The sequence below is a fragment of the Drosophila navojoa genome, chromosome 6 (genome assembly GCF_054131105.1).
Source record: "Drosophila navojoa isolate 15081-1374.11 chromosome 6, UAZ_NAV_1.0, whole genome shotgun sequence".
Classification (NCBI taxonomy): domain Eukaryota; kingdom Metazoa; phylum Arthropoda; class Insecta; order Diptera; family Drosophilidae; genus Drosophila; species Drosophila navojoa.
Genome location: NC_142894.1, coordinates 1,029,942 through 1,049,969, shown reverse-complemented (window position 1 = coordinate 1,049,969; position 20,028 = coordinate 1,029,942). Strand labels below are relative to the sequence as shown.

Genomic DNA, 20,028 nt, shown 5'->3' with positions numbered 1-20,028 from the left:
CTAAATATTCATAAGTTTCCAACTGAAATTTACGCACACACACACACGCACGTTCATAACCAGGCGAATGCGCTTGGGAACCTTCAGAACGTAATCATAATGTTAATTTAAGAACATTCGAAAGCACAAGTCTCTAGTATTTGAAATGCGGTTTTTACAAATTTTGGGCGAAGGGGGCGTGTTATCCAAAATCTGTAAATTACGAAATGTTTGTATTCATCATATGTATGTATATACACGGTAAATCTGAAGTTTCTAGGTCTAATAGTGTTCGAATGAGGCTGAAATAACTAAATGAATTTTTCGATTAATCTCGATAAAAAAGTTATCGGATGAGTTATCGAGAAAAGAAAGCAAATTCGTAGTACGTATGATATAGATGAGTATGCACACAAAATTTATTTCTGAGATCGACGCACTCATGCAGACGGACGGACAGACGGACAGGGCTATATCGACTCAGCTCGTCGTCCTGATCAAGAATATATATACTTTATGGGGTCTGCGATGATTCCTTCTGCCCGTTACATACTTTTACACAAAACCATTATACCCTGATTTCCCATTTTCAATGGGTTCAGGCTATAACAAGTAAGAAAGCTCTAGTCGAGACTGCTCGACTACGAGATCCCCTGAACCCTTCGAGCAACTGATATTTCAATAATGATTCGCACATACACACGCACACACACACACACACACACACATACAAACAAACACACGCATACACACACACTCACATATACAGCCGTTTGCGCTTGGGTTGCGCTGCAGTGGTGGCAATATAATAACGATCGTAATGAAACTTTCAGAACGTAATCATAATGTTAAAATGTATGTGTATACCGAAGCTCAAGTCTCTAGTATTTGATATACGACTTCTACAAAGATGGTGGTGAGGGGGTGAATTTAGGGGTGGGGGGTAAATTTTAACAAAAACCGAAATTGTATAAAATACATCTTTATATACATTTCAAATTTGGAGACTCTAGCTTGAAAGATGTATGAGATATAATTTTTTAAGTGATCTTCGATAAGGTTTTTTATCGATAAAAAAGTATCGGAATGAGTTATCGTTTTTTAGTGATAAACTCGATATGCGCTGTTTTTACGGACATTTTAAAAAAAAGTTGAAGTCTCTAGCTCTTATATCTTCTGAGATCGACGCGTTCATACATACGGACAGACGGACGAACGGACGGACGGACGGACAGACAGACGGACAGGGCCAAATCGACTCAGCTCGTCGCCCTGATCAAGAATATATATATTTTGTGGGGTCTGCCACGCCTCCTTCTGCCTGTTACATACATTTCAACAAAACCATTATACCCTGATTTCCCATTTTCAATGGGTTCAGCCCAAAGAGATGAGTCGATATAGCCCTGTCCGTCTGTCCGTCCGTGTGAACGCTGAGATCTCAGAAAATATAAGAGCAATGGGTTTAGGGTATAAAAAATAACGGGATGAGTTTTCGTTTTTAGCGATAAACTCGGTATGCGCGCTATATATACGGTCATTTTAGAAAAATTATAAGTCTTTAGCTCTTATATCCACATATGGACAGACGGACGGACACATCTACGGACAGGGCCAAATCGACTCAGCTCGTCGCCCTGATCAAGAATATATACACTTTGTGGGGTCTGACACGCCTCCTTCTGCCTGTTACATACATTTCAACAAAACCATTATACCCTGATTTTCCATTTTCAATGGGTTAGGGTATGTATACGTCTAATATGCCATACACATACTAACGCTTCCTCCTCGTCCCAATACTCTTCTTCAATGATGTAAGAAATGAAAAAATATAATAATCATAACTCACAATAATTTCAGATGATTTGCTCTGAGCGATTGCCTCTGTACTAAAAGAAAAAACAGAGTATGTATGGCGCAGGGCACATACCCCCAATACTTGAATAAGAATTAAACTATTTGTATAACTGAAGAAGAATATGTGGAATGTGTTTAGGATGAAGTCTTCAGATGGGTGGAATGCTCCAATTGGGATCATGCTCATGTCAGCCACATGTTGGCTTTCGCAACTGATTATAGCCGGCTCATCTCAAGTGCAGGACACTGTGTCCGTCTCGTTGCCAGGTGATATAATACTGGGTGGACTGTTTCCAGTACATGAGAAAGGCGAGGGTGCCCCGCCATGCGGACCAAAGGTCTATAATCGCGGTGTTCAGCGCTTGGAGGCGATGCTCTATGCCATCGATCGTGTTAATAACGATGCAAATATATTGCCCGGGATAACAATAGGTGTGCATATACTCGACACCTGCTCGCGGGATACGTATGCCCTGAATCAATCGCTGCAATTTGTGAGAGCCTCACTCAACAACTTGGACACATCCGTGTTTGAATGTTCCGACTCATCAATACCTCAACTCAGAAAAAATGCGACATCTGGCCCCGTGTTTGGTGTTATTGGCGGATCGTACAGTTCCGTATCACTTCAGGTGGCGAATTTATTGCGACTCTTTCACATTCCGCAAATATCGCCGGCATCAACCGCAAAAACTCTATCGGATAAATCCAGATTTGACCTATTTGCACGTACCGTGCCACCCGACACATTCCAATCGGTTGCTTTGGTGGACATCATCAAGAACTTTAACTGGTCGTATGTATCGACAATACATTCCGAGGGCTCCTATGGCGAATATGGCATTGAGGCCTTCCATAAGGAGGCCACCGAAAGACACGTTTGCATTGCTGCCGCCGAAAAAGTGCCGAGCGCTGCCGACGACAAAGTCTTTGATGCCATTATAGGGAAGCTTCTTAAAAAGCCAAATGCTCGCGGCGTCATCCTTTTCACACGCGCCGAGGACGCCAGACGCATTCTTCTGGCGGCCAAGCGCGCTAATTTATCCCAGCCCTTCCATTGGGTGGCCAGCGATGGTTGGGGTAAGCAGCAGAAGCTGCTGGAGGGCCTGGAGGACATCGCCGAAGGAGCCATAACTGTAGAACTACAGTCAGAAATAATTGAGGATTTCGATAGATATATGATGCAATTGACGCCCACCTCTAATAAGCGCAACCCCTGGTTTGCTGAGTACTGGGAGGACACCTTCAATTGTGTGTTGCCAACAAGCTCCGACAGTGACAAGATCAATAAGGAAGATAAGAGCAATGAAAAGGATAAAGTTGTTTGTGATGATACTTTCAGGCTATCCGATAAAGTTGGGTAAGTTCTGAGCAAAGGCATGAATAACTAAACTCAAATTTGAGTTAGGGTTAGGCTTAGATTGGGTAACATGAATTAAATATAAAATTCAAATTCAAATTAAGAAATTTAGAATCTGTAAAATATACCCTGAATAACTACTACTCCGGCATTCTCGAGCGATAATAAGATCCACACGTATTTTTCGTATTATAGGTACGAACAAGAGTCGAAAACCCAATTCGTTGTGGATGCTGTGTACGCGTTTGCCCACGCCCTTCACAATTTACATAACGACTTGTGCACAAAAAGTGATCAAACTGTGGTACCACAACATCATCAGCACAGCGAATCCGTATGGTATCGTAGGTCTACGGATCACCAATCACAGGCATGCCCCAATATGGCTAGCTATGATGGCAAGGACTTTTACAATAATTATTTGTTGAATGTGTCATTTGTAGGTACAGTATATGTCGAGCTCACTGGGCCTACCCAATTATGGATGGCCATTCGTTTTCCCCCTTCAATAAATATTTATCTGTCTCTCCCTCTCTCTCTTTCTCTTTCTATCTCTCTCTCTCTCTCTCCGCCTCTTACTTTTCAGATTTGGCTGGCAGTGAAGTGAAGTTTGATCGTCAGGGTGATGGGCTGGCGAGATATGACATTTTAAATTATCAACGCCTGGATAACTCTTCGGGATATCAGTACAAGGTATATTTAGGACTTGGCATAGAGAAAGCAGGATCTTCCTCTAGTGTCAAGATGACGCTCTAGTCAGAAGTCCCGAGAGAGACTAGATTTGCTGCCTTAAAATCTGATTGATTTACCTTTCTAGGTGATTGGCAAATGGTTTAATTCCCTCGAACTTAATTTGGATACCCTCGTGTGGAATAAGGCCAACGAAATGCCAACCTCAGCATGCTCCTTGCCATGTGAAGCTGGAATGATTAAAAAACAACAGGTGGAAGCATTTTTTGTGTCACATTTGCCGTTTAGGTAACGTGTCTTTTCGTTTTGAATATATCCTTAACCAGGGGGACACTTGCTGCTGGATCTGTGACAGCTGCGAAGCGTACGAATACGTTTATGACGAGCAGACATGTAGGGACTGTGGCCCAGGACTGTGGCCATATCCCGATAAATTATCCTGCTTTGCCCTCAATATTGAGTATATGCGGTGGAATTCGCTATTCGCACTTGTTCCACTAGCGATTGCCGTCTTTGGCATCACGATGACGATAATCGTTATTGTGCTATTTGCGAGAAATCATGACACGCCTCTAGTGCGTGCGTCTGGGCGAGAGCTGAGCTATACGCTGTTGTTCGGAATCCTGGTCTGTTACTGCAACACATTCGCCTTGATCGCTAAGCCAACCATTGGTTCATGCGTACTGCAAAGATTTGGCATCGGAGTCGGTTTCTCTATCATTTATAGTGCTTTGCTAACAAAAACAAATCGCATATCTCGCATATTTCATTCAGCATCCAAATCGGCGCAGCGTCTCAAATACATTAGTCCGCAGTCTCAGGTTGTAATAACGACATCCCTGATCGGTACGTATGATATGAGATGAGATTATTTTATTCTTCGCATATACATTTTTTATTCTTATTCAATGTAGCAATACAAGTTTTGATTACAATGATTTGGATGATTGTGGAACCACCAGGAACTAGATTTTATTATCCCGATCGCACCGAGGTGATCTTGAAATGCAAGATACAGGATATGTCGTTCCTTTTTTCTCAGCTATATAATATGATACTCATTACAATTTGCACAATTTACGCTATTAAAACACGCAAAATACCAGAAAACTTTAACGAGTCCAAATTTATTGGATTTACAATGTATACAACCTGCATTATTTGGCTCGCTTTTGTACCAATTTACTTCGGCACCGGTAACTCCTACGAGGTAAGAAAGCTCAGTTTTAACACCCTTTTCAAAAATTATATTCATATTAGTTTCATGTTAAGTTAATATTGCATACTTACAGACATAATTCGTGTCGGATTAAATTTAGTATTAGACAAAACAAGTAAGAGAGTTCTGCTCGACTACGAGATTTCTGAACCACTATTTTATTAGATTATTATCAGTTTACACAAGAAACAGAACAAGAAAAGTGATTGCACGCACACACACAGCAAACACGCACAAGATAAATAAAAAACGGCACATATGGGCAGACAGACGGACTGGGCCAAAATCGACTACTTTGTGTGCGCTGACTCTCGCACCCTAAGTAACAGCTTTTCTTCCAAATTTCTTGCGCCATTTTATTAGCGCTGTCAATTTATGATAAAACAAGTAAGAAAACTTTAGTCGAGACTGCTCGACTAGGTGATACCCTGAACCCTCCAATCTGATATTCTACTCACTCCACACTTCGTTTAGGCACACATACATACACTCGCACGTATTAGAATGCGCTCTGCTGACTTCGTAGTAAGCAGCGACTGCGCTTGTGCTGCGCTGCAGTGCGGGCAATATAATACGAATTTATTTGTTGAATAATTTAATTTCTAGACGTGCGATCGTAATGAAACTTTCAGAACTCAATTATAATGTTCAGATGTATGTACATTCCAAAGCAGTACTTGAAATACGCCTTTTACAAAAGTGAGGGTGAGGGGGTGAATTTAGGGGTGGGGGGAAAGTTTTAACAAAAATCGAAACTATAAAAAATACACATAAGTCTACATTTAAAATTTGGAAGCTCTAGCTCTAAAGGTGTAGAAGATATAATTAAAAAACTAGCTTTCGATAAGATAAACTCGATATCCGCGTGATACACACGGACCTAGGAAAAAAAATTTCAAATCTCTAGCTCTTATATCTTCTGAGATCGACGCGTTCATACATACGGACAGACGGACGGACGAACAGACAGACAGACGGACAGGGCCAAATCGACTCAGCTCGTCGTGCTGATCAAGAATATATATACTTTGTGGGGTCTGCCATGCCTCCTTCTGCCTGTTACATACATTTCAAAAAAACCATTATACCCTGATTTCCCATTTTCAATGGGTTCAGGGTATAAAAATAAGAATGATAAGAAGAATATGCGAGAACAACGAACCTGCTTAGACCTGATTTAGTAAAGAGTATAAATTGCTTCTGAGCTGACTCTTTATAAGAGAAAATGGGTTTATCTTTTACTGTTAGAGATGTGATGGCTTAGGCGCTAGTTGGAGTTGAGGCTTACTGATATAATTAAAAAACAACAAACGTTGCTGTCGGGCGTTACCGATTACGGAATACTTATTCACATCACATCACATTTTAGCTTTCTAGCTTTTCAACTAATTTTATTTCTGGCCCCTAGTAGGCGGATCAGGATCAAATTTTAACACTTTATAAATAGGAGATATGTATTCACGAGTATGTGTTCCAAATTTGAGGTCTCAGACAGGCAGATAGATGGACAGACGAACGGACAAGACGGATATTTAATTTACTTTCGGGAATGAGCATAACTAGGGCTGCTTGAATGACTGATTAAAGCTAACTAAGCACAGAGGCAAAATACTCTTTGCCCAGAAGGGGAGCAAACAAATACTCCGAAGGGACTTTTAGAAGACAGAGACCAGTTGGGTTATATTGAATGCTCGTTAGGTACTAGTAATAATCTATATCAAAATCTACATCTAATTGGAATTTGTAATCTTTTTGCAGATCCAAATAACTACGCTCTGCATCTCGATCAGCTTGAGTGCTTCGGTTGCCCTCGTCTGTCTTTACTCACCCAAGGTGTATATATTGGTGTTTCATCCTGACAAAAATGTTCGCAAGTTGACAATGAACAGCACTGTGTATAGGCGCTCGGCAACGACAGGAGCGGGACTAGGAGCGGGAACGGTTACGGGGACGGGAACGGGAATGGGAACCGGAACAGGTGCAGGTGCAGCCGAGGGAGTACTGACTAGTTCCGGATATAGTCGCACTCCAATTGTATTGAATTCTGAAGACGCATGCTATGGTACTGGAGTCGGAATCGGAGTCGGAGTTGGAATCGGAGTCGGTACTATAAGTATGTCAGCAACGGAGCGACCGTCTCCAAGTGTCAGCCAGAAAAGTCGGAGTGCCGACATGGATGGAGTTCAAAGTGTTGTCATTCATAGGAACGATGAATGCTACAACAATGGTGCTTCCACATCTGAGAAATGCGATTGCGGTTTGGGTATTGGTGATCCACCCTGCATTGGTGTTGAAGATTAGACAAGAAGTCAGCTTATGTAGATAGAGATGTTAACATACACAAATGCAAACATGAGATACAACAATAGATTGCAACAGTTTCCCCCCGCTAGAACATTCGTCTCTATCAGCGCAAGTGCGAATGGGCAGTCGGGCGATACTCTCATCCCCCCCAGCAAAGATACAACATATGCCCACATGCCAGATTGGCTTTAATATAAGAAACTAGTTGCTCAAAAATTTTTTTATATTGACTTCAAGTTTTCAAGGCCCTGCGAATTAGGAGACGCTTCTTATCTTTCAAAGGTGGTTACAGGTGGGGAGAGCTATCGAGAAACAAAAACATTTACAACCGGTAAATGCATAATTATAGGTACGCTTGAAAACAGATAGAAAAAGATCGATTATTATCGATCATTATGTCTTGGATTTCAAAATTTTATAAGCGCTTCAAGTACAGACATAATGCATCACTTATGTATGTATATACGTGTTTTAGATTACAAACTATCCAGGGCTACTTGTGCTTTTTTTTGTATGTATGTAATTATATGTTATACATAATGCAATTCCAAGAAGATGAATTATGCATACTTTGTTGAAGGGAAATCTGGAAAAAAGTCGAAAATATTTTCAATTAAAATATTACAAAAATGCAACAAATATTTTAAGAATCATTCATTATGGATTTGATGATATATAAATATATGTGAATAAATGCATTCCCTAAAGTCTAAGCTCTATCACAAAGCTCACCTTAATCAAAGGCTTTTCAAAACTAAGCATTTATCATTGCACTGTTTTCTTTACAATAAGCAATACATGTAGTAATAATATGAAAAGAAAAAATGTGAATAATCTTTGGATGGTAGTCAATGTGGTCCAAGTATTATTTTGTTCACTTAATTTCTATTTTACTGTATCTAAATTTTGGTTTCTTGCCGCTCTGAGTTCTTAGAATTAGCAGATTATCCCACCTATAAAAAAGATTTATACTTATACATATGTATAGGTTACATAGGATAATTTGAATAGTTGAACAGACTATTCTGGCCATGTTCATTGAAATATAGTTGCATTCTACTGAACAACTGAGTTATTCCCAAGGAAATATTGGAATTCTAATTATTATTTTGTAACTAATTATTAAACGTAGCTAAGTAGATTTATATTTAGTATCTGTTCAGGCATGAACATATGTATGAATATACGATGATCGTATACATGCCTCCGACGCACTCAGCGACTAGCAGGTAGTGCGCTGTGATAGCGATAAGGGCCACATGTACGGACTGCATAAATATACAAATGAAGACCAACCCTTGCAACCCCAGAGTCAGATTACGAAGGAGACGAGCGCTGAGCCTTACAAACTCAGCGATAGGATAAGAATAGCTAATAGACCAACGCGGAGTCTTACACACTCAGCAATAAGATAAGAATATGTAATAGCCCAATGCTGAGCCTTACACACTCAGCAATAGATACATTAGATTTAAGGGTTGAAATTATACATGAGTCTGGGTATATAAACCCAGGCTCAGAAGAATAAAGATCAATACGAAACTAAACACCATCATAGTCAAGTGTATTCGTTCAGTATCTAAGAATCATTTCCTAGGACTCGATCAAAATAAATATGATAGAAAAATCATACACCAATTTTCCTTGTCAAAATTATATTTAAATCCTGAACCCATTGAAAATGGAAACTAAGGGTATAATGGTTATGTTAAAATGTATGTAACAGGCAGAAGAAGGCGTGGCCGAGCCCACAAAGTATATACACATAGTCTTGATCAGGGCAACAAGCTGATTTGATTTAGCCTTGTTCGTTTGTCTGTCGGTTCGTATGAAAGCAATTTTTTACAGAGCTATTGCCGCTAGAGACTTGAAATTTGGAACACCTACTCGTATATATCTCCGATCTATGAGGTGTTAAAGTTTTACGGATCCATAAAGTGTCGACCACCTAAGATCAAAAGCTATGGTGAATATATCTACGTTCATTGGGGATGGGGCAAATCGGGGAAAAGTTTTAAAACTAGAATGCTCAAACTTAACGTGTGAGCTAATGATTCTATAAAGATAGATGAAAAATTGTATGTCCACGCCCACTGGCGTATCGGACTTGAAGATATAGTGATTTTTCAAATTCTGCTATGTATATTTTAGGCACCATTGATGCTGGAGACCTAAAATTTGGTATATATACTCGAGTTGACCACCCAAGTCCTTAGCCCTCAGGGGGCGTGGCGAAAAGTTTTTATCTCCTATAGCTGAAGAGATAGAAGCTTCTCTATCGATGACCTAAAAATAATTATTACGTCTGTACACTATTACAGATTTCCTACAGTATTAGAGGTAGAAACTCAAAATTTAGCTACTAAATTGCTGATGTGAATGAGTATTCAGCACTAGGTAACGCCCGACTAAAAAAATGTGGGTTTCAGCTCTACATAAGTACTATAAAGCCTCTTTAAGGTGAAACATTTTCTAATTTTGATTAAATTAGTGTGAAAGATGATATAAAAATTTTAGTGTAGACTGGTGTGAGACGATTTTACAAGGGAAGCATAATTTTTTTCTTAATAAGCAGTCAAAATCAGAAACTCTAGATTCAGTCAGAGATTGAGTTTGGTAACTCAAACCATGTATTTACAGATGTATATCTATATATATAAAACAAAGTCGTGTTTGTTACAAGTCTTTTAACTCGAGATCTGCTGGACCAATTTTCACAGTTTTTGATTTGCTAGATTTGGCTCCGCCCCGAATAGCTGAATAAATCAAAAATTTGCTATCCCTAAAAAGTTCTTTAATTTCGGAGCTATCTTTGCATTGTCATTTAGAATTTTCGCATTAGTCTTGATAGCAGTGACACGTTTTCGCTCATGCTCTCATGCAAAACAATTATTCATACACATTTTATTAATACGTAAACGTGAATACCTATTGTGTTTGTACTTATCAGCTTATGTGGCGTAGGTACTGTTATATTTATTTGTTTTAGACATTAATTTGTGTAAATTATTAATTAAATTAAAGATTTAGAAGGTTAACCAAAGTGCAAATATCTTTTCATAGGTTTATGATTTTCCTTGATAAGCTATTATCTATGTTTCGATTGTTTCATGTGGTTTTGTGCAACTGCATATACAGTATTACCATTAATAACAAGTAAGAAGACTCTAGTCGAGACTGCTTGACTAGGAGATACCCTGAACCCTCCAATCTGATATTCTAATCACTCCGCACTTATTTTAGGAACACATACACACCCACGCACGTGTTAGTGCGCGTTCTGCTAACTATGCAGTAAGCAGCGACTGCGCTTGGGCTGCGCTGCAATTTCGGCAATACTATACGAATTTATTTGTTAAACAATTTAATTTCTGGACGTACGATCTTAATGAAACTTTCAGAACTCATTCATAATGTTTAAATGTATGTACATTGCAAAGTCTCTAGTACTTGAAATACGTCTTTCACACAGGTGGGGGGATGGATATAGGAAATTATATAAAATACACATAAGTCTACATTTAAAATTTGGGAGCTCTAGCTCTAAAGGTAATTCTAAAGATATAATTAAATAACTATTTCCGATAAGGTTTTTAATAGATAATGAAATATCGGGAGTAGTTATCCATTTTTTGTGATAAACTCGATATACGCGTGATATACACGGAGTTAGGAAAAATTTTCAAGTCTCTAGCTCTTATATCTTCTGAGATCGACGCGATTATACATACGGTCGGACGGACGGACAGACAGACAGGGCTATATCGACTCAGCTCGTCGCCCTGATCCAGAATATACATACTTTGTGGGTTCTGCCACGCCTCCTTCTGCCTGTTACATACTTTCACACCATTATATATACGAAGAGCGAGAAATCAACCGAGAAGACCGCCGCGTTAGTATGAAGCAAAGATGGGCCTTGATTCGTGCTTCTCACACACAATGAAAGGCAGCACGTGAAACCGCTTGATTAGAAACGAGAAACGAGCTTATCGTACAAATGAACAGAGGAGTGTAAGAACAAATAGTTCATGTATTATTGACTTGAATCAAGCAGCGTTTCGATATGATTGCACCATCGACTACAACTTGTTTCAATTGCTTCTTCTGGAATAGCGGCCACATTGTTATACGGATGCCGTACGGCTCACTCACCATCAAAATTTCAATTAATTCTTCAAACTACTAGCAACCGACATGTAACATTTCGAAACAACAAATGGCCAAAGTTTTAGAAGCATAAAAAATTATCATATGGGACGAATGCACTATGGCGCACAAACGTGAATTGAAAGCACGGGATATTTTAGTGGTTCAATGATTGTATTATCTGGCGATTCCAATCTACTGCTACCGACGAAATAAACGCTTGCATCAAAGCATCAAATCTGTGGCGATATGTAACCAAACTTAAACTGTATGTAAATATGAAAGTTACATTGTTGAACGATCTATCTGCTGATGATTTCTCGAAGCAATTGCTGAATATTGGTAATGGCCGTGTTTCTGTTGACGAATTGAGCGGTTTGATTTCATTACCTCCAAATTCTTACAATTGCGTATCATCAAAAGATGAGCTTATCAACAAAGTATTTCCGGATATCATTGTTAACCACAAAAATACTAAATGTTTAAGTGAACGAGCGATTTTGGCGGCCAAAAATAAAGATGTAGATGACCTCAGTTTTATAATTCAAAATCAAATCGTAGGTACTCTGTATTCATTCAAATCTATCGACTGTGTAACAAACAAAGAATCCACTAATTATCAAGCTGAATTTTTGAACTCCTTGGATGTACCACCTCCGCATTATTTGCACCTGACCAAAAAACGAAGAATGTCGTTTACCACAAGGTTCTTGACTGAAAATCCGATTAATAAATTAATCAGAGTGTATGTTTTCATCATCATTCATACTGTTATATTTCTATCTATACTAGCTGGCCCGGCAAACATTACATTGCCCTATCCATTATTTCTAGGTAGAAAATTGTTGAAAGCTATGTTGTTCAGGTTGGGATACACTCAGATTAATTTATTAATCGAATTTTCATTCAAGCACTTTGTGGTAAACGACATTCTTTGTTTTTTGGTCAGGTGCAAGAACAAATAATGCGGATGGTTTGCCAACAAGTGAGCATGCAACGTACAATTGACCATGAGAAAAACACGCATTTTCTAGATTGAGGACACAAATAGTCAAAGATTGGCCCTGTGATTTGTTGATCGTCATGGCGAAGGCAAGACGAATCGGGAATTGAATTCGCTTAAGCTCAAAGGGTATATCTGTTGGGATCATCGGAATCCTAGGAATAAGAACTTCATCTTTAAATTTTCCTTTGAGTATCGACGCGTGAACCACATTGCTCATCAGTTTTCTTATCACCAAACGCGTTCCATTGCACAGTTTTGGTTAGTTTAAATTTCAAAGCATGATAGCTACCAAGCCAACCTTCAGTTGTAAATTGTGCGGTGGTAAACCAGGCACATCCAAGGAGCTCAAAAATTCAGTTGGATAATTACTGGCTTCTTTTTCGTTTGTTACGCAGTCGATAGATTTGAATAAATACAGAGTACCAACGATTTTATTTTGAATTATAAAATTAAGTCATCCACATCTTTATTTTTAGCCGCCAACATTTCTCGCTCTCTTAACCATTTAGTATTTTTGTGGAAAGCAATGATATTCGGAAAAACTTTGTTGATAAGCTCATCTTTTAATGAGATGAAATTGCAAAAATTTTGAGGAAATTAAATCAAGCCGCTCGATTCGTCAACAGGAATACGGCTTCGAGTAATCATCAGCAGATAGATCGTTCACCAATGCAACTCTTATATTTACAGACAGTTGCAGTTTGGTTACATATCTCACAAATTTGATGCTTTGAACCATTTCTTATTGCAGTTTCACGGGCTGCCTCTCTTTGAAAAGCACGTATTAAGGCCCTTCTTTGCTGGGTACTAACGCGGCGCCTTTCTCGGGCGATTTCTCGTTTTTCGTCAGATAATTGACTCGCGTTATTCTGTTGCCTAATTGCATTATGAGTCCGCCGGGAAAGATTAGATCTTCAGGACGCGACATTTTTATTAATAGGAATACTGAATATGCCCTCGCACAAAACCACATAAAATCAATCGAGAAATATAAATGTAAATAATTTAAACAAATTTATGTTTAAGACAAACAAATACCTGAACTTTCGAGATATTTAGCTTATGTATGCACGCGTATTATTTTTATCAAATGTGCTTTTTTTATGAATAGTCATGGTCGCCTGAGGCTGTGCCGTAGACTGACTGACTACATTTGTTTATTTACTTCTATACTATTGTATAATATGCGAGCAGGACCGAAAACTGTCACTGTTATCAAGTCTACTGAGTATCAATAGAAATTTGAATCTTTAGGGAAAAAACCGCGTTTTTCAAGTTAATAGTGAAATTTTTTCAGTATTTTTAAGATCTACTCTCCTACTCGTAGCGGAGACAAATCCAACAAATCAAAAACCATGAAAATTTGTCCAGCAAATCTCGAGTTATAAGTGCTGGAAAACTTTTCACAACTCTCTTTTATATATATAAGAAGAAGAAGATTTATATTGTTCAGCTAAAAGGTAATACGACATTCATTGACTGTTTAGCGGTACGAAGTACGCTGGGTAAGCTAGTACTAAATAAATCTGAAAGGCCAAAGATTTTTACATTTTTCTTTATTTTAATTTGTTTAATTTGTTAGTTTCTTTTGTTTGATTTTTTAGTATATACAGAAGAAGAATGATTTATTTTGTTTACAATACAATCTACACTTTAGTATTAAAGTGTGAGAATCAAATTTGCTTTCAAGTGCTATTCTATATGTGACATATGAACATAACTTGAATATAAGAAATTAGTTCTTTGATTGCGATATGAACAGAGAATTTGTAAAGCTGTGTATTTCAAAGAAACTGGAGCAGTTTTACTTAAAATATGCAAAATAATTTCAACTAATTATATTTTAGTTTGAATTTAAGTCTCTTTTAAAATATATCTATTCTCTTAAGTCTTAATTGAGCACTGTGGCTGAGGAATGTTGCATGCTACGTTCGAACTCTTCCAAGCTCAGCGCCTGATTCATATTCAATAGAGGCAATTTTCCAGCCGATGCTCGGGCAAGTAATTCTGGGGAAAACCATTGTGCCAATTGATTTGATGTTGGTGACAATCTTTCGTCTCTTTGATGATAGTTGTTGATCGGCCTGAGGTTATTTTTCATTAAATTTGTTGACGAATCGCCATTACCATCTGGACCACCTAATAAAACACAAAAAGCACAAATATTAAGAACGAAAATCTAAGAAACACAAACCAGACCTCAGCTAATCTGACATGCTCGGCCCTAACCACCTAAACACTAAAAATACATTAGATCGACACGAAAAACAAAAATTTAAAAGATGTCAGTGCACTCGAAAGTCAACCTTTTTGTTGTGCTGCTGACAAGAGCAAGTATATTTTATAGTGTTTTCAATCACCTGACGACATAGTAACTGGTTGTACCGTTGAATCGAATAATCGATGTCCAGAAACGGGCTGTGGTTGTGGTTGGACTCTCTGCTGTTGGATATAATGTGGTTGTTGCTGTTTTTGCAGCTGAGAAGAGATTCCTTCGTTATATGGAACCATTTGATGTGCTGTCGATCCCATGTGAATGCTATCATTATTTATTGTATCCGAAGAAGTAGTTTGCATTGATTTTATCTTTTGTTGGTGCATATGTTGCTGTAGCTCACTATTTAATAGAAATGCTGCCGGCATTTGCTGTGAGCCCGAGTTTAAAGTTCCTTTTAGAATTGGACGACCTGTAAGACAATCCAATATATATACCACAGATTCATATAAACTGTGGCTAGATATTTCTATATAATTACCGAAAGACTTTGTGCCATGTGATGCTGTTGTGGATATGGATATATTTCCAGGTAGCCATCGATTTTGCTTTTGAGACATTGGGGGCGGTAATTTTGGCGAAATTTGTGGACTGTTGATATTCATTTGATGCTGCATCGCATAATTACCACCCAGGATCATTCGAGGTTGCAATTGATTTGGCGCTGCTGGTGCTTCATTATGCACTATCCGATGATTATCTAGTTTCGGCTGTGCTGGCGCTGGTAGTTTAAATTGCTGAACATGTTGTTGCTGTTGTTGATTGAATATATTACTGTTATTTAATGTGGATGACGCCGTGGTCTCCTTATCTGCCGTCATTTTTCTCAAAACTGAAGTGGGCGTAAATGCTAAAGGTGTCGGTGAATTAGTAAACCTTGGATTTTGATGTAGACCTTGGCTCGTTGTGTTTTGGTTTGTGTAAATATCTAACCAAAGAAAAATATACATATATTATACATATCAATCGTATCAGAAAACTTGTTGCCTTACCATCAGGGCTAACATTTTTCTTAAAGAATTGATTATTTTTTACAAAGGTTTGACAATTTATTTCGTTTGCATACGTTTGATGTTGTTGTTGGTGGAGAGTACTACGCCCAGAATTTGTGAATTCAAAAAGAACTGCTGCAATTATTTCTCTAGATTGAGGCGTTGCATTTGGATTATTCAACTCATTTTCTAAAACTTCAACCGAAACATCGCCCCTAGTAACACCTGAAGAAATAGATATTAGTATATTACATTTAAAGATAACTACTTTTACCTTGTATTAATTGTTGAATCTCCATTCGCTTATGCGTTTGCAATGATATATTGAACTCATGAACATTAGGATGTAATTGATTTTGTGGCATCATATCCATATGTCTATGTGACAATGAATCATTCGTTTTAGGACGATGTTGTTGATATAGCTGTATATCGTCTCCTTTACTTTGATGATTTCCATGCTGCTGCTGTTGTTGATGATGTTGGTGGTGATTCTGCTGATGTTGTTGTTGTTGGTGCGGCTGTGGTTGCTGGTGCAGCTGCTGTTGCTGGAGCCGAGGAACGACGCGAACCGCTGGTATATTTGATGGTTTAGGATATGTTGGCTCAGTATTACTCTGCGAGCCCAACTGCTGCAAGAGTCTTTTAAAAGCTTCCGTATCTCTAGTAACAGAATTGTCTCTCTGCTCTGTATGCACTGTTTGTTGTGGTTGATATGCGTTCACCTGGGATTTACTTATATTACATTCTGGGCGCACATCCATTTTTCTCATTTGTGCTTCTAAGTCCTTAACACTCGGGATTTCTGCAAAAGAACATATTTTAATAATTGAAGCGTCAGAATATACATATATCACGTTGCTTAAATTGACTAAATAAAAATTAGAAATACATCGGAAGATGTGATGTGCAGAAAACTTTACCCGTACTCGTATTATATATTATATACTATATAAAAAAAATCTATCTGTGCAACTCCGAATGACGACGGGTTATGAAGAGTTGACAGCGTCAAATATTTGGTTTACTCGGTCACACCGATGGACAACGGAAAGGGGTAAGTCCTCATCAACAATATTTATGCACATATTGGATCTGCTATAATTTCTTTCACCTGTTAGATAATCAAAGCTGTTAGGGTATTAAAATATAGACAATAAATTCGATATAATGACGGACATATCGAAGAGTTTTCATAAGGTCAGCCTTTTGAGAGCTTCTATATTGAAGTTCAATTTGTAAAGCCATTAGCATAATTTTTACTTACTTTAACAAGTTACAAATATGGTGATATTTTTCATTTAAGCATATAAAAAAATTAAAAATCTTGTGTTCCATTTAAATATGCTCATTTTACAAAACGTCAAATACCTTGCTTATCTAGCGCTGCAGTGTCTCCAGTAAATGCGTGCTCGTTCTTTGTTGGCTCTTTGCATGCAAACCACTGACTGAAACGCGAAGTACTTTGAACATCACCATGCACCTCGCTGTCATTACCCTACGAAATACAGAATACCGCACTTTAAGAGGTATACTGATATTTTAAATGATGAAGACGTACCATGAGAGCATGATCCATTGGATCCATGTTAAGATAAGCATCAAAATTGAACTCAACATCCGATTTTTGTACTGAGTTAACACTACAGTTCAGTTGCTCATTATTTGTTGCCGCATGTTGTTCCTCCGTATCGTTTTTGTTGTTATTATTCAAACTGGCTAGGCTACTACTTCGAGATGGGGGTTTAGTCGGCTTAATATCTGATTCTCTACAAATGTCAACTGTGATGTTCTTCAAATCTGCCGATGAGCTTTCGCTTTCGTAATCATCAAAGCCATGTAAATCAATCGTTTCATGCTGGGAGGTAGGTCCAGCACTAAACCACTCCGGTTCATGTGCTGGATACAAATTCATGCGCTTGCCACGATTTTGCATAGCTCCCGAGTAACAATCACCGAAATTGAATTTATCCTTATTGGTTGCAGTGCGACTACGTCCACTTTGAACATTTTTTTTTCCATCATTTTGATCGCGATGATTATCAACAGCCTTACGACGTTCTCTCTCACGGTCACGATCGCGATCTATTAAACTATCGATATGTTTCCCAGATGATGTGCGCAAACGCTGATGTTGCTGTTGCTGCGGTTGATTCTGGCTGGTTAGGTTTCCATTTTGAGGTCTCTCCTTATCAAGATTACTCAATAAATTCTCCGCTTCCTTGTTTTTTGTGTATTCCCAATTATCATTACGTGGCAATAGACGGCCGCTGCCAATCCGTCTTTCTTGCAAATTCAAGCTGTTACCCACTTGACGTCCAGCCAAAAATGCAGTCGGCGACATCGATTGTTCATTGTGTGGTGAGCTTAAATGTTTTTCCCCACGTTCCCAATCTGGGGATAAAACAGCCATCGTTTTAGACGCTCGGCTGATGGTGCGCACTTCACTGTGACCTTTCAGATCAACATTGCTTTGAGTTGACACAGCCACCGATGCACTACTTTCTATAGCAGTTCCATCCTCATGTTGAGCTTCGGCCTGTTCAACTACAAAGCGCTTTTTCGCAAACGCTGGCATTAAATGCGCTGAGGATATACTGCGATGATCTATATTGGGTTTATATGTGGAGGTGCCACACAGATTGATAGTGGTTGAGCCTAAGCTGCTCGGCTGCTGCAATTCTTCTCCAGCGATTTGATCGCCGGATGAAAAGCGCTGATAATAATTGTGAGCGCGTTCACGATTTCGCAAAGCTCGCCTCGAACTTAAAAGTCCATTGGAATTCGTTAGACTTGTACTTTCCACTTCGAGTGACAATCCGCTTTTATTTCCACAGCTGTTGCTGCTCACATTCAATTGAGCCCCATTACTTTTCCAAAAACTTAACGTCTGTAAATCAGCTCGATTCGCACAATTTGGTCGTTGACGTGCACTTCCTTCGAAGCGCAGAGCAAGTAAATCAGATCGTGAGTACCTAGACAAAAAAAAAGGCACATAGATGTTTTGAGTTTACTTATTATTCATTTCTCGTTCAGTACATCAATATTTACAAGAAGTAGGAAAATAGGTAATTGTCTCGGAACCGTCTATTTTTATTTTTTATTTTTATTATGTATGAAGTATGAAATATATTTTATTTTACAATATATTCTCTTCATGAATATTGTAAGTGCCAATCTATCAAATATTTTCTAAACATATATATGAACATTAACATATAACTTACCTGGATTGATCTTTAGTAATGTCCATTTTGTAGCTCCGTCGTCTTAGTCCCCACTTTTTGCTTCTCTTCTGCACTCTTATAAACAAAGTATGTATGCTGATGCACACACTTATATATTAAAAAACAAAAAAATAATTTAGCATATAAACTCTTATACATATGTATACAGGGGCACGCTCACGCATAATATATATATATATATATATATATATATATATATATATATATATATATATATATATATATATATATATATATATATATATATATATTTATGGTATGGAATATGCACCAATATAATAATTAAAATGGCACACCTGGAAGCTATTTCATTGTGCAAACTAATGTGAATTTACATAGCGTACATTTATTTCATATCTTTCCTGATATACATACATACATGTTTGTATATACTTACACACAGATTTGTCGAAAATTGAAATCTACACTTTATTTTATGTAAATTTAGTCGGTTCACATTTTTCTCGTTTGTTTCTTAAATTAGAAAATGTTTCTGCGTTACTCTTTACGTTTATATGATTTTATTTGTGAAATTATCGCGTTTAAGAGTTTTTGCTTGCTGTTGAACTAGTTCAAAGAAACAGTTCTCTGTACTACGGTTGCAAAAACGATTAATTCGATATATTTAACAGTCACCAGATATTTATATATATCTATCAGCTTTTGCATGTCGCTCTCCGAATATTCATTTATTTAATATTGCAGTATCTCTTAATTGTGGCTTAACTTAAATGGCCAGCCTTAATATTATTTATTGTTTTTGCAATTTTGTTAGATTACTATCGCAATCACTTCATACTCATAATAAATGTAAAATTGTGCCAAATGTATTTTTTGTCTTCATAAAGAGCATTATTCAGATATCAAAGTGAACTTTCTGTTTCCTTTATTTTAAATAAGCTTATTAAAAGCTGTGGTTGAGCGGCATAGACGTAAACATCTTTGG

At 37.9% G+C, this 20,028-nt stretch overlaps 2 protein-coding genes across 4 annotated transcripts; one reads left to right on the top strand and one right to left on the bottom strand.

The window, feature by feature from the left end:
- Positions 1-1,932: 1,932 nt before the first annotated feature.
- mGluR (metabotropic Glutamate Receptor) lies at positions 1,933-8,967 on the top strand. Its single transcript, XM_030389912.2, has 7 exons — positions 1,933-3,199; positions 3,395-3,642; positions 3,786-3,892; positions 4,017-4,142; positions 4,216-4,735; positions 4,804-5,099; positions 6,867-8,967. Exons 1-7 carry the CDS (start codon positions 1,962-1,964, stop codon positions 7,407-7,409), a joined length of 3,078 nt encoding a protein of 1,025 aa, XP_030245772.1. The 5' UTR covers positions 1,933-1,961; the 3' UTR covers positions 7,410-8,967.
- Positions 8,968-14,393: 5,426 nt separating this feature from the next.
- 4E-T (eIF4E-Transporter) lies at positions 14,394-19,666 on the bottom strand. Of its 3 annotated transcripts, none has more exons than XM_089262882.1 (9): positions 19,480-19,666; positions 19,062-19,169; positions 17,396-18,809; positions 17,206-17,332; positions 16,109-16,639; positions 15,835-16,059; positions 15,324-15,770; positions 14,928-15,254; positions 14,394-14,706 (listed from the first exon to the last, which is right to left on the bottom strand). In XM_089262882.1, the coding sequence occupies exons 2-9, from the start codon at positions 19,085-19,087 to the stop codon at positions 14,459-14,461; spliced, it is 3,345 nt and encodes a 1,114-aa protein (XP_089119008.1). In that variant the 5' UTR covers positions 19,088-19,169; positions 19,480-19,666; the 3' UTR covers positions 14,394-14,458. The 3 variants fall into 3 exon arrangements, with proteins under 3 accessions (XP_089119008.1, XP_089119009.1, XP_089119010.1); XM_089262883.1 differs by having other exon boundaries at positions 19,062-19,157; XM_089262884.1 differs by having other exon boundaries at positions 19,062-19,136.
- Between the last annotated feature and the right edge of the window lie 362 nt (positions 19,667-20,028).